Source organism: Nesoenas mayeri, assembly GCF_963082525.1.
Source record: "Nesoenas mayeri genome assembly, chromosome: 1".
NCBI lineage: Eukaryota > Metazoa > Chordata > Aves > Columbiformes > Columbidae > Nesoenas > Nesoenas mayeri.
Window position 1 is genome coordinate 67,279,679 of NC_137541.1, and position 15,001 is coordinate 67,294,679.

The following is a 15,001-nucleotide window of genomic DNA, read 5'->3' on the forward strand; positions in this document are numbered from 1 at the left end:
TATTTTATTCTTTCAGATGCGGTGGAGCCAGAATCTGTTACATTTTTCATGAGACCTTTGGAAGAACTTTAGAATCTGTTGACCCACTGGGTGGCCTTAACACAATTGACATTCTGACTGCCATTAGAAACGCTACTGTGAGTGTTCTCCACTATTTCTAAGTATAGTTGCTATATATTTGATTTAAAGATAAAGTGTCAACAATTTTTGCTCATTGAGTGCCATGGATTAATGATCTTATCTGAATGAGTTAATATGAAGGGGCTGAATCCTGCTTTTTGGTATTTTAAGTGGAAAAATAACAATATCCAAATTTGCAACCATTATCTTAAATTGAATGAGTTTAAGGTAAATTCTTGCAACTCATTACTGTTATTTACAGGCTGAACTAAAGCTCAGGCCCAGCTTTGGCAACCCTATGCTGAAGCTATTAGGTATTACAGAAATGGTGATGGAAGATTGCCTCTGCATTTATTTCACATTAAGCACTTAACTTTAGTTATGAAGACTCAGACTGAAATGTATGGGCTGGGCCACTTTCAGATATTTTAATTCTATCTGAGGGACACAACTCTTCAGTGGTTCAGTGTTTACATTGACAGACTTGGTTTCTTGTCAATATGGGAGCTGGTGTTGCTAAGAATTAACAGAGTAAGTTCACTTTTAAATTTTGCAGTATGTAGAATGTTCACTCCTTGGAGCTTGACTTTGGATGTCAAGCACATCAGTCTGCTTTTGTACTGTGTTCTGTTGGGTGTGTACAGACACTCAGGTTTCTGCACAGTCAGTAAGTGCACTACAGGTCATTTAATTAAAAAAAAAAAAGATATTTAGGGTAAAAAATGTGTTATGTATAGCTAAGCATTGGTCTGTATGGTCATAAATGAAATTATCTCAAACACTGTAAATCAGTGCCACTGTGTTATGATTATACTGAACAGCAAACCCACCTGCTTTGCAGTAAGACCTGTACAGCCAGGACTGTCAAATAAATGGTGGTAACTTTTCTCTCGAAAGTTAGGAAGATAATGGCTTTGCCTTATAATAGATTTAATTTAAACTTGGATAAAAAATGTGAAAAAATTGTTCATAGTTGTAAGCATAGAGTGACATTAGTAGGTATAAATCATCAAGATTCTATAAAGATACTGGTTAATTGTTATTTATCACAGAGTTTTTCTTACAAGTAATAACGTTGTTTTACAGATTTTATATTTAAATATTCTTGTAACTTATTTTACCCCCAAGACCTATTCTGAGTGTTCTTTTGGGTGCGAGCACTGTGACCTGATTTATTCCGGGCTTCGTCAGATGCTACTTCTCAAAAATGCTTATTGTTTTAATACACAGTTCAGCAGCTTTTCCCCTCCTTTTGTACTAGGGTCCCCGTCCTGCCTTGTTTGTTCCTGAAGTTTCATTTGAATTGCTGGTAAAAAGGCAAATCAAACGTTTAGAAGAGCCCAGCTTGCGCTGTGTGGAGCTGGTTCATGAAGAAATGCAGAGGATTATCCAACATTGTAGTAATTACAGTACACAGGTAAAAAAGCATGTTTCAGAATTATAGTTGGAATAATTGGGCTTTTTTTTGTCCTTCACTTCCCTAAAAGATTCTGGAAGTCTCATCAGTAATTTTTTGTTTTGTTTTTAGGAGTTATTGAGATTTCCTAAATTGCATGATGCCATAGTCGAAGTAGTAACTTGTCTTCTGCGTAGAAGACTTCCTGTCACAAATGAAATGGTAATTTCCCATCTACTATAATTTTGTTGGGAAAAGTGTGTGTTTTCTGGATTCTTTCTTGATGCTTCTGTTTTATCTGTAATGACAGGGACCCAAATTATTAAAGGAATCTTAACTTGTATTTGTTAAGTAGCTAGATACTTAATATCTAGATGGTTTGAAACTTATACACTAGTAGATAGATAAAAAACAAAGGAGCAAAGGGATGGGGGGAGCCTTCTTCAGCTTACGTGTTTCAATTTAACATCTCCTAGTCTTTCTGATATATTTTCCTCCCTTGTAACAGAAACTGTGCATTTACTGTAGAGTTTGGGATGCAATGATGAAAATTAAATTATAGTCCTTGCTCTGTGTTTGCAGATAAAATCAATGCCAAATGTTGATTTTGCTTGTAACGCCCTTTACTGAGAACTAAAAATTCAACTTCTAGCTTTGAGTAAATATGTTTTAATGCAAAAGTCTGCTTTAGTCTGCTTATTGGGGAGGAAACAAAGTCTTTCAGACTTTGCATATGTTTGATGTGAAAAGCAAAAATTGTTCTGTATGCTCACTGTCCCCAATAGTGACCCATCTCTTACTGGTTCAAACGTTGTAACATCTAAAATGGCTTAAGGTCTGCATGTTTTGCAATGAATTAATTCCCTTCTTGCCTTCTGGATTTGAACTTCAATGTCTTTGGGGCAGTAAGAACAGTCTTTTGCTGTGGACAGTGAGCTTCTGCTTTCTAGCATTGTAGGTCATTGCTTGTCACTAGTATTAGATTTGCTCACTGAAGTTTTGAACTATGAATGACATTGCATTGCAGGTTCATAATCTAGTGGCTATTGAGTTAGCTTATATCAATACCAAACATCCGGACTTTGCTGATGCCTGTGGTTTAATGAATAACAACATAGAGGTAAGAAAATACATTATCTTTAAAAAGTCTTTTGACTCCCTTAAGTGAGAGCCTAAATGATTGGTAAAAGAACAAATGCTTCAGTTGCTTTCACTGAAGCACACTTCTACATTTTGAAGTAGAAAAATGTGATATATTACAAATACGGTGTGTTTTCTTGTGAGCTGTTGATTTGTTAGATTTATATTGCATATTAAATTCGGGAACAGTGGTTGGTATTTCACTGAAAACAATTCTGTCTGTATTTCTGTCTGGAAAGTAAAATGGGTACCTAATTGAGTATTTTCTATTAGATGAAATTTATAGAAGAAAAACTTAAAATAGTTGTGAAATGCTCTTTCATGTTGAAGTAACTGCATTTTGTCTCTGACAGTATGAATCAATAGCTATAATATTCCTCGTATTCATCAAAGTATAATACAAGTATTGTTTTATCTATTTAGGTTCTAATTTCTGTTTCCTTTTGGCATTGTTTGTGAATATCAGTGTTACCATGCTTCCCTAAGACAATTTTCTCCATCAGTCTTCCATAAGCCTTTTCCAATTTCAGTAGTCTTTCTGGGTTTTTTTTTTTTAAGCCCATATTTGATTGATAATACTTGTTGCCATCATCATTCTATAGAAGCAGTTGTTCTACAACTGGTCTGCTCAGTTCTTTCTTGCAATCTGATTTTGTTGCAGTATTTCATCCATCTAAGAGCTCGTTATTAATCTTGTGTTCCCCTGCTTATCCAACACATTCTTTCATAGCAGTGTTCTTTATTGAGATGCGTATGTTATCACTTTAGTTCTTTAGTTCTAAGCGTTTACTTTCTTCTGTAAAGAATTTTCTATTGACTGGATATACAATTTAATTTGCCTTGGTAGACTGCTCTTGAATCTAGTTCAGAAACAATGTGTATGCAAACTCTCATGAGTACAAAAATTAGGACTTTGTGAAGTTGAACGTATGAGATTATTGTGTTAATGTGTGTTACTTAAACTAGTTCTTTTCCAACATCTTCCTGAACAGGACATTGAAATTTTTGAAGAAGCAAAGCACGTAAAACATCTTATCCTTATTCAGTGGACAATCAATTCTTAATATCAAGAAAAATCAGACCTTTGTCCTGATTGCTTCAAATTATTTTGTTATAAAGTGAATTCTGCCTCCTTCTTCCTTTTGGGCTAATCATAGTTAAACCTGCTCGCTGCAGGATCAAATCCTTTTAGATTACACTGAAGATTTAAAGGTTAATGAGGGCTGTAGGGTATCTGTGCTAGGCTAAACTGTGTATCTTTAATCTTGGTTTTTAAAGGATCTAGCTTTGATTATGGAATGTGTTGAAAAATGTTTTGCATAAGTTTTTATATTGAGAATTTACATTTGACCAGGTAATGAGAGCAGTTTTATCCAAATAACTGAGGCTTTCATAGGATCATAATATGACTAAATGACTCTGGATGAGATAAAGTTACTAGTGTTGTCTCTAAAATGAAAGTCGTCTGTAAAAGATGAATCTTGCAGATGTGTTTACACAGAGTAATACATAATTGAGGTCTTGCTGGATTGTTTTTCAAGGAACAAAGGCGTAACAGGCTAGCCCGGGAATTGCCTTCTGCTGTGCCACGAGACAAGGTAAGTAAATGTTGAATTTTATTTATTAAGTTTAATGTATTCTACTTTGATCCAATCTGAGTATTGGAAACTTTGATATGTTGCCCTAGTAAGTGTCTTGGGTATTGACATTTTTCTTTACATTTCATAAGATAGAAGTGGAATATTATTTTCTTCTTCCAAAGATGCATTTTTTAGCAGATTTTAAATCTGAGATTTCTGAAGACTTGTCTATAAATTTACATTAATATTACACTTATTACTTGAATGTCATCTGAGGTAAGGCTTAAAATGCCTGCAGGTTTTGAAGGTGTAGTCATAACTTGCATACATAAATATATGGCTGAGACACACTGATTTCAAAAGATAAACAAGTGATTTAAAATATTCAGAGTGCCAGCATAGTGACTTGGTGGTTGGTGGTTGTTTTTTTAAGTCACCCTTAAAGCTGCAGTTCATTGCAGTCTTGCTTTCTTTGGGAGAAGATGGTGGAGGTGATGTTTTCAGTTGATCACCATAATGCCATTATGCATTCTGTCTCTGGAGCTCGTGTATTTTTGCCAGGTTTTGGTATTAGTTCAATTACAATTAAGTTCATGAGTGGAAGAACCAAGTGTCGTGGAAAACATTGCCTGGTGGTAGAAATGAATGGTCTGACAATCAGCTGGAATTTTAGACAGTTAGGTATTTAATATTTTAAGCTCCTCACAGGTTGTAGCAGGAGTTACTACAGCTGATAGAAATCAGTTCAGTAAGTTTGTTAGCTTAAAAAGTAAGACAAGGTCCCAGAATGGATCTAATATTACTGCCTTTAATCAGTAGAAGTCACCTGATGGTGAACTGGGAATTTTAGGTAGCTATCTAGAGATTGCTTTCAGTGCTCTTTGATCCTTCTTTTTATTGCCTTCATATTTATATCATCAGTGTAGGAGCTGAACTGAAATTTCAGCCAGATAAGCCCAAAATCTCTTAACTGTCTTGGAGATGGTTTTTTGTTTGTTTATTTTTTTTTTTCTGCTTATATTACTGCTTTGATTCAAAATATCTTCTTTTCAGGATTTTGAAAGATGCTAGTAGGTAAAAGTGTAGATTTTGTGGTCTTCAGTTGAATTTTGTTTTTTTCCCTCCCTGCATTTTTCACCTTCCTTAGTCTACTAAAGCTCCAGGTGCATTGCCACCTGCTTCCCAGGAGGCTGTTACTGCTGCTTCTGCTGAGGCTGATGGCAAGGTCTGTCTTCATTATTTTTTTTTTTCCTGTATAAGCACTGCATGCACATCTCTGTTGTGGTGCACCGCAGATAGTACGGAAAGCAGTTTGTATTTAGTGCTCTGTCACTGACACATTATGCCCTACAGAGTGTAGATTACTTAGCATTACTGATTTTGATATCTGCAGTGGCAGGTAAAGTTGTGTCAGTAGGGGGCAAAGTCACTGCTTTCTGTTTCAACTCTTGGTTGTAATATATTGTGCAAGTGTGCAGCATAATTTCCCTCAGACTGTAGTCAATAGATTGTTTGGTGCAACAGTATTGTAATCAAAAGTGTTCAGCATGGTTGTTAAACTGCATGTTCTTAATGTGTTGACAGTTAAAGAAGGAGGACAGAAGATAAGCTAAAAATGTGAGTTTCCTGCTTCCCGCAGGGAATCTTTATAGGCTTTGTTCAAACTGAACCTCCTTTTTGTTGTTCCACGTAATCATTCAGTCCCTGGTTTACTTATATTTGTGAAATGTGTTCTGCAGTAGTTGTTTTTTATGCTTTAGGTGTGCTGTCTCTCATGTTAAAATAACAGCTCATTAATGTAAAGACTTTTTCTTTGCTAATTGCTTTCACTTGGAGTCATAAAAGATGGGCAATCACAAGTTTGTGTATTGGGAGTACCAAGAGGACTCAGGCTTTCTGCTTCACTGCATATGCACATTCAGCTTCTAGTGCAAAGCTGCCATTTCTGTCCTGAACAAAGTAGTTAAAGTCAAAATCTAGTCAGCAGTCAAATTTTAACTGTTATTTTCATCACAGTTTTAGAGATTCTACACAATGCAGACATCTATTAAGAAATCAAGAGCTCCTGCTAGGATACTGTTGCGATTTAAGAAGTTGAAGGAAGCTGCCCAATTTGGCTTAATTTGTATTTCCCACAAAACCCTTTATGAGGTGACACATACTTAACACCGTTTCTTGTGAAAGAATGTAGCTTGGTTTCTGAAGCTACTTTGGGGATGGAGCAGGCTCCGGAGCGATACTGAATGAGAGCGGCATAGGCAGTTTTTCCATTTTGAATAGCTGTGTTGCAATTAGAAATAATGTAATGGAGCTTTCCTCATCAATAGCTCTCTCTTATTAGTAGAGGTTGATTTGGATTCTTATCGTGTATTTTTTTACAGCACCTCTGAACAGTTGTGCAATTGTAATGAAATTTCTGATATGCACAGTTTAGCTGGATTTCCTCCTGGTATGCAACTATTGATATTGTTTGCTGTGCTTTGTTTCTCACTCTTTTTTTACACTCAAGATCAGCCTGTGGTGGTTCAATTTTAAACACAATAGATAAATAGATTAATTTAGCTTATTTTCCTATATCTGAAGCAAGACATAAGTTGTAGTAGTTCAAACAGCAATAGATTTTAAAGCATAGTAGTAAATAGAGCAGATACTAGGCTTATGGAAAGGTACAAAGTAAAAATTACCACTGTTCCACATCAAAATAAACAGTCTTTTTTTAATACTAATTTGACATGTGGTGGATACCATCTACTAATATTTCTTCTGTCCAGTGATTCCCAATATTAGGTATTATGTCCTTTCCTCAGGGGATGGGTGAGTCATTCTTTGTCTGGAACTCCCCAGAAACTCTGATCTTCATTTCCAGAGGGTGGATATTTATTTATTTATTTATCTATCTATTTATTTATTTATTTATCTGTCTATTTATTTATTTTTGGTGCAAAGAAATGCCATCTGTGTGTTGAAGTTTGGCAGCACAAATACGTTCATAGCTTTGGTACCTGGAAACATAAATGTACATATTTTTTAGCTGTTATTGTAAGAAACTTCTATTTATAATCAAATAAAATACCAAATAATTTAAATTCAAGTCTTCCAAGAGCTGTGGTGATCTTCAAAATGTACTTTCAGAGTGATCCTGATAGTATAGATTGTGTTGCTCCAAGGGTGTATGTAAGTGGTAAAAGCCAAAGGGTGTAAAAGTGGTAAAAGCCAAATGATGTAGAAAGCCCATTCCATGTTTCAGAAGTGATTTGTAGACCCTTAAAATGCTGGGAAGATTATCTATGAGGCATTTTCATACCATTATTAGCAAGAATGTGAATTGTAAAAGCTTTCGTTTTACTGCCACTTTGTGTCGGCTGTAATCAGCAAATGGAGAACAAAGTTGGGGAATGTGAAGAATAGAATGGTGGGAATATACATATGAAAATCACACTAATCGTGAGTCTTACCTATAGCTCAGCAATAGAAGATTTGATCAGACACTTCTTTGCAGTGCCCAAGTTCTAACTCCTCCCATATTTCTCCATTGTGCTGTTTGTGCAGGCTGCTCCTGGAGCGGGAGATATGCCTCAGGAGCCTGGAACAGGCAACTGGAGAGGAATGCTGAAACCCTCCAAAGTGGAAGAGGTATCTGCAGAGGAAAAATCCAAGCCAGCTGCAGCCCTACCTGCCAGTCCTCAGAAAGGACATGCTGTAAACCTATTAGATGTGGTGAGTCATGAAGGACAAATACTTCCTCTTTGTAGTTCATATCTTTGTAAATAATTACCACTACAGGGACAGAGAGCTCTTCTCAGTCTCTTCTTCTCCTTCCTTGCTTGCCCAATCCTTCATTTCTGCCCCCTTCCAGTTTCAGCCTATGATTTGAGATAACTGGCTTCCTTTCACAAATTCTTGTGCAAATAGACTTCTCGTCTAGATCGCTCTTTCTACAGAAACAAATCTCAGCTGATATCTCAACTCAAATGCCTGCTCTTTTTTGCTGAAGTTGGCATTTTAATATTACAGGAAAAGAATCATTAAAAATAAAAGCCACTTACGGTAAAAATAGATTAAGATCCTTTAAGTATTGTGGAGAGCTTTGTTCCTTTAGTGAGCTTATAAAAAAAATTTAGTAGTGGTGCCTTCTGACTTTTGTTTTGCAGATCTGGATTTTGACATTTTATTTATGAAGAATTAGAAATCTGTGGCAAGACAGGTTACATCTATCAAACTATCAGAGCTGTAGTTTATTGTAGATTGCACTGCTTGAGTTTTATTTACCTAGGCAAATGAGCAGAATTGGTAAACTGAGTTCTTTATCTTTTTACATAGCCTGTACCTGTCGCACGCAAGCTTTCTGCCCGTGAGCAACGAGATTGTGAAGTGATTGAACGACTTATTAAATCTTACTTCCTTATTGTCAGGAAGAACATTCAGGACAGGTAAAGCAAAACTTTCTAGAAATGTTAAGCCATACAAATGTTGTGATATCTCAAGAGTCACATATATAATCTTGTTACTTTATCATGTTCTTATGTTTGTAACCAAAGAGAAAACATGGGGTTTTTTTCTTTAGAAGGGACAGCAGCAGTAAAATTTACCCTTTCACAGAATTAAGAAGCCTGAAGAAGCACTTGTTTTCACAAATGGTTTGAGTTCTGTGTTAAGTAAAATTAAAGGTTTGATTAATTATTTAGGAGATGCCTGCTTTTCCAGATCATAGTACAATTCAGATCGATGATTTGCAGCACATAACTGGGATCAACTCTGGGTGCTGTGTAGCCCTGATGGAACTCAGCTTTGCCATCCTCTTATTTCAGAGAGGGAGATCAAATAGGAACTACTGTGCCTAAGTTTTCTAATACTTAACTATAAGGATCAAAATATCGTAAAAGTGGTATTTCTGCAGTGTGCGACTATGGAAAATGCCTTTAAAGCCTTGCTTTAAAACTGGCATACTTTTTAAAATGAAGAATGATGTAAAGCTTCTCTTTGTTTAAGTCTATGTGGAAAGACCTAACTTTTTATATATATTTATAAATATTAATATATATATGGGAAATACAGGAGTCTGGAAAACAGAGTTTAGAACAGATTAGTGAAGTCATATAAGTTTTATTCTATCTAGTGAACTAATATTCTCCTCGGCATAATTTTTAGTATTTCACGGCAAGGAATTGCTTTGTTTACCTTAATTTTACTGCAGTGTTAGTACTAGTAGTGTTACCTTCTGGCATACTTTAAATAAACAGTTCACATTTTTTGCAGTAAATATGCATACATAATGAAAAACATAAAATGCTATCTCAAACATTATAAATTTGTGTTTGGACATCTTTGCCTAATTCAGAAATATTTTTAGGAAAGAGGGTACTTATGTCCACGCTGTATAATACTTGCAGAACTAATTCAGTCTCTTACTTGGGTGGTTTGGATGGTATCTGTACCCACACAGCTTTGATCCTGAATTTTGGGCTGCTTTTACTCTTAGCCAGGTGACTAGGATTCCTGAGTATTCTAGGCTGCTTTCTTAAGCTCTTCTTTTGGTAGACCTTGCAATGCAATGCAATTCTCAGCACATTGAGAAAGAGCAAAAACCCTTGATCTGCCCCTAAAAATTATTTCTATTTAGGGCTGTGGGCACGTGAGGAGAGCGATGTTGTCCGTACTTAATGAGTAATGGTGGATTACGCATCAACTCCCAGCCCACTCCAGTTGCAAAATACCACTGCTAAGAACTGCAGCAACAAGCTTGTCTAAACTGAAAGGTTTCATTTCCCAGTTGGGAACAATCGTCAGTGATTTTATTGTTGGTTACTGTCACTCTGATGAAATAGCCTGAGGTGCACTCGTATGGTTTGGTTTTTTTCCACACACTTTTTCAGAAGAGTACTGCTACACATATCCTAAGTCCCAAAGAAAACCAGCTTCAGCTGCATTCAGTACCTCGAATTTCAAGAAGCTTAGTGCCGTGGAAATCAGAGCTAAGACACTGGTTTCTTTCAGGTGCTTTAACCTGACATAGAGCTGAAAAATATTGCTCCACAGATTCTGTAGTGTCTTTCTGATGAATTGTTCTTGATTCTCACTGGTTGCTGTCTGCCTTCATTCCATACGAGTGTATTTTTCACATTTAAACTCTGTGTTTTTAAATTGCCTTCACATTCTGCTCTCTGATACCAGAGATAATATGTCCCAGTGTTTGAACAGTGATCCTGTTTTCAGTTCGTCTTCTAAGTTAAGATCGGATATATGAATTTTCTTTGCCTCTTTCCTTTCTCACACACACAGTAAGATTGATTCTAAGGTTGAAATACTTAGCTTTTTCCCATGCCTAACACAGTGGAGACTCAGACTGATCTCTAGTGAACAAAGTAATTTATTCTTATTTTTTTACACTATATATAATCATGTTCTTTGCAATGCAGCTATCCTATTTGGGAGAAATTCAACAGCTCCTAAATTGCACAAGATACTTATTTATGGTAGTGGTAAATTCCTGGTAGTTTGAGCCAAGTTTGTGTGTAGCCACTTGCTCTCACTGTGCATTCTTCAATCTAGAACAGACCTGATTTTGAGTAATTCTTTTTGAAGAAACAATCTTAATGTGCTTGCAGTGTGCCAAAGGCAGTGATGCATTTTCTGGTGAACCACGTGAAAGACACTCTTCAGAGTGAGCTGGTGGGCCAGCTGTATAAATCCTTGTTGTTGGATGACCTTCTGACGGAATCTGAGGACATGGCACAGCGCAGAAAAGAGGCAGCTGACATGCTAAAGGTATTAAAAAGATCAGGAACTCATGGGAGTAATTAATGAAATTGAAACCATATAAATGTGAGATTTTTTGAAGACTTGCCTTTTTGTTTTGTTTTGCTGGTTTTTAAGAGTATGCCAGTGTATTACTTTTCTCTGCTAGAGGAATTTAAAGCAATATGTGACCAGAAAGGATTACGTATATTGACTAGTTGGGAAGAGGTGACTTAAACTATATTTCAGGCGTAAAGCAGAAGTTGTAATCTGGTGTTATTTTCAATTATACATTTAGTTTTAGTGATTTGCTTTTGTTTAACTTCGTGTTCAGCAGTTCAGTTTAGCATCAGAATGCTAAAAGTGATATAAAATAGGTGCAGTTTCCCTTTTATTTTGAGGAAGGTTTAAAGCATTAAAACTGTTTGTGGTGAAAAAGTTTGCCTCCCTTGAGAATTTCTTTATAAATACAAAATATTAAGACAATCATAGGTGTTATTTGGAACACTGAGTATGTAAAAGTTGCTCAAAATTATGACAGTGAGGTCTTTTTACTTCTAACCGGGAGTTCAGTTTTCAATTAACTAATGTCTCTAGAGAAATGATTTAATGACACCTATGCTAAGTTTTACTATTACCTTTTGCTTTGTAGTGTTTTCTACTTGCATAATCATTTGCAGATGGAAGGGTTCAGGGTTGTCAATCAATGTCGTTGCAGGTTGTTAACACTCATTTCATAATTAAAATTATTAGCCTTAGCTTCCTTTTTAACATCACATTTACTATACTGCTGCTGTCATATCTGAGAAATCTCTTCAGAAAAACTCAAATAACTCTGGCTTTTCTGTCTTTCCGTGCGCAGGCCCTTCAGCGAGCCAGTCAGATCATTGCAGAGATTCGTGAGACGCATCTTTGGTGAAGACTGTACCAGCCACACTATTTATATGCATCGGAGGTTACCTTGACTTGAAAATTGCTAGGCATGGTATACGGAGTAGAATTTTTATTTATGAACTCTTATCTGTGTACTGCAACTGTGTAAATCTGCTCATGTAAAGACAGTTGGTTTGATTTGCAAACAGAAAAAAAAATGCTGTATTTTGCAAAATAAGTTGTATTTAATCCACATAATATATGGCTCTAAATGTTTCCTTACCATCTTCTGGTGCAAATTAAAGCAGACCAAGTCTACTGTTTCTGTGACAGTCTCACTTGAACTTGGGGGAAAAAAAAAACATTAAAGTTCCAGTGCCTCACTTGCTAAACAGGTTGCCTGTGGTTAAGATGGACGGTGTAGTCTTGTGGCATAGTTTTAAGCTGCTTTACAATAGAAGTTTAAATACTGTGAAGAGAAGAGAGCACCGAGTATTTTCTTTCATGAATATATTGCATGCACTATGACAGATGGAGGTATCAATTTTATAGCACAGTAGAGATGTCTACCGTATTACTATGTATATGTGTCCCCATTTTTTCCCCCCCAAATGTTAAAACTGCAGACAAAACTTCAAACTTCATTGAACAGAGTATCATGTAGGAAGAATTAGCCTGGAGCTTGCGAACAATAACAGCCTACTGAAAAGTTTGGTGCAAAGTTATTAATGTGCACTGGAGCTTGTGTATAAACATTGGGGATTATAATCAGGTACAAGAACACCTTCCCCTTCCTCCCCCCTGGGACCAAGCCCCTGGACCATCCGACAGTAAATTTGTTCTGGCAGAACGGAAAAATAAAAACAGATTTCAAAACTGTTATGGGATAATAAGTGTTTCTTTTAAAAACAGATTAAATTGGCCAGGGAGAAGGGGATCCCCACAGCTTCTTGCAAATGTTGGAATGTATGACAGTATGAAAGACAGTCCGTGGGATTGGAATATTTATACCAGAGATTACAGTTACTTTTGAGGAAATTTTACTGTGCTGTAAGTAGCTTTTTACTTTCCTTTTCCTTTCTTTTCTTTTTTTTTTGAGGACAATCCTAAAATTAGGGAATTGTGGGTTGGAAATTATGTTGAAGAGTTACTTCTGATTATAATTCATACAGATAAATATTGATTATACTGGCCTTTAAAAAGTAAACATTTAAATTTTTATGAATTTAACTTTATTTAAACTCTAGCCAGTGCACTTGCATGTACTTTTCAAGCAGATTCACTTTTTTTGTATAAAGTAAAAATGTTTACTATGGTGTTGCTCAAATTTTATATCTCACACAACTTGCATGAAAAATAGGACACTGCTGTTAACATCCGTGGCTTGCTTTTACAATATTGGGCCAATATAGTGAAGTTTTTATTACGATATTCAGTTCTTTCCCCACGTCATCAGTTAACAAAAATGGAATTCTTTTTGTAAGCTGCTGAGGACTGAAAATTTAAAAACCTCAGTTTACAAGAAGGTCTGTTTAAAAAATTATTTTTCTCATGGTAATCTTCAGTTTGGCACCAATGTAAGCACAAGAAGTTAAGTCTGACGTGCAACTTTTGAATACTTTTATGCATGATCTGAAATAATCCCTGCAGAACACAAATATATTCTGTGGTTTTAAACAGCCTAGAATGTCATGATGTATGCATTACATGTGATGAGTACAAAGGAAGTAATTTTAACTTCTTGTGTTGTATCCAGGGATGGTAGTTCTCAGAATTAACAAATGTGTGACTGTAGTGAATTTCAAGTGCAAGCCACTTTTCAAATCAGTTTTGGTGAACAGTGAAAGCTTTTAATAGTTTTGTCAAAGTAGTTACATTTCTGGTTGGAATTCACTTGATACCTCTCTCCCCGTTGCTTTCGACATCTAAGAAGTCTGTTTTGAACAGGGGAGAGCCGTCCATAAGTGAACTGCTACCTAAGGTTTAACTCCTAAAGTTCAGTCAACAGTCTCTTGTGAAGAAATACTCTGACTTGTAAAGTTCTGAAATGCTGCATAAAGCAAATGAATTCCATTTATTTAAAAAATTCCTGCAAGTGATAACTGGCTCTGTAAAGTCATGTGAGATTTCTACAGTGTTAATTTGTTTTTTTGAAATGTTATGACTCTTCTTGTTTAAGTTTCACAGAAATTTTCAATTTGGTAATGTTTGAGTGCCAAGAAATGAACTGGATTTGTAATCCTTAATGCAAGTCTTTAAAAATCCATGCTGTAACAATCCTGTTATTTAATAAACAGATAATACACAAAATTATTTATTCCAGAAATAAAGTTTTGAACTGACTTGTGGTTCAGGTGGCAGGACTTACATGCTCTCACAAGTTAACAGTCCAACTACCTACATTTGTACAGCCTTATGTATATTTGACCTCACACAGTTCTACGTTGTTAGTTCTCATATAGTTGCATATGTAATAGTGTGGACAGGCTGCTAGTGGCTGTGAATGGTTTCTAAGCAATCTGTTGTCTAGAATTGAACCATACTTAAAATGCTACTGTTACTGCCACCTTTAACATAAATAATGGTGAAACTGGGGGGAAAAGCCAGAGGAAGGCAGCAGCTGAAAAATTCCCAATTAGACTGATTGTTTACAAATGTCTTCTAGTTCACTTTATTTAATTTAAACTAGAAGTACTTTTGCCATCAATGCACAAATTTCAGCTAACTTAAAATAACTTGCTATCCAGTGAAACACAATCATGGGGGAGAATAACCACTGTAGCCAAGTTTAGAATAGTACATGTTTGACATTAATACCTGACCTATGTGTGGTACTACTGTAAATAAAACGCAGTATACCTATGTGAACAGAGTTTGTCAAATTACTTGGGTTTTTTTGTAGTCAGTTACAAATTTCACTTAGTGGAATAGATGGGTAAGGGGGGTTGTCTGTGCACTTCAAACTGTATTCTGAAGTGATTGAAGTAAAACTGGCCTTTACCTTGTGCTTTATGGAGGATTGACTTTGAAAGATGACAGACAGTGTTGTAAACTCAGGTCCCTGCCCTATGGAATACAGCAAAGGAAACAACTTGCTAGTCTGTTGTGCCCTTCTTGGTCACTTGAATTGAATTCTCTTTGTTTTTTTTTCCACAGT

At 35.9% G+C, this 15,001-nt stretch overlaps 1 protein-coding gene across 4 annotated transcripts in view; it reads left to right on the forward strand.

Moving 5' to 3' along the window:
* DNM1L (dynamin 1 like) overlaps positions 1–14,434 on the forward strand; it is a 38,006-nt gene extending 23,572 nt beyond the window's left edge. For 2 of the 4 annotated variants that reach the window (XM_080358540.1, XM_080358541.1), the window contains exons 10-18: positions 17–137; positions 1,382–1,537; positions 1,649–1,738; positions 2,544–2,636; positions 4,198–4,254; positions 7,786–7,953; positions 8,557–8,666; positions 10,842–11,001; positions 11,834–14,434. In XM_080358540.1, the coding sequence (XP_080214666.1) occupies positions 17–137; positions 1,382–1,537; positions 1,649–1,738; positions 2,544–2,636; positions 4,198–4,254; positions 7,786–7,953; positions 8,557–8,666; positions 10,842–11,001; positions 11,834–11,890 (1,012 nt within the window). In that variant the 3' untranslated portion in view covers positions 11,891–14,434. Of the gene's footprint in view, positions 1–16; positions 138–1,381; positions 1,538–1,648; positions 1,739–2,543; positions 2,637–4,197; positions 4,255–5,383; positions 5,462–7,785; positions 7,954–8,556; positions 8,667–10,841; positions 11,002–11,833 lie in introns of all 4 variants that reach the window. The other 2 variants (XM_080358543.1, XM_080358542.1) reach the window with 2 other exon arrangements.
* The last annotated feature ends 567 nt before the right edge of the window (positions 14,435–15,001 follow it).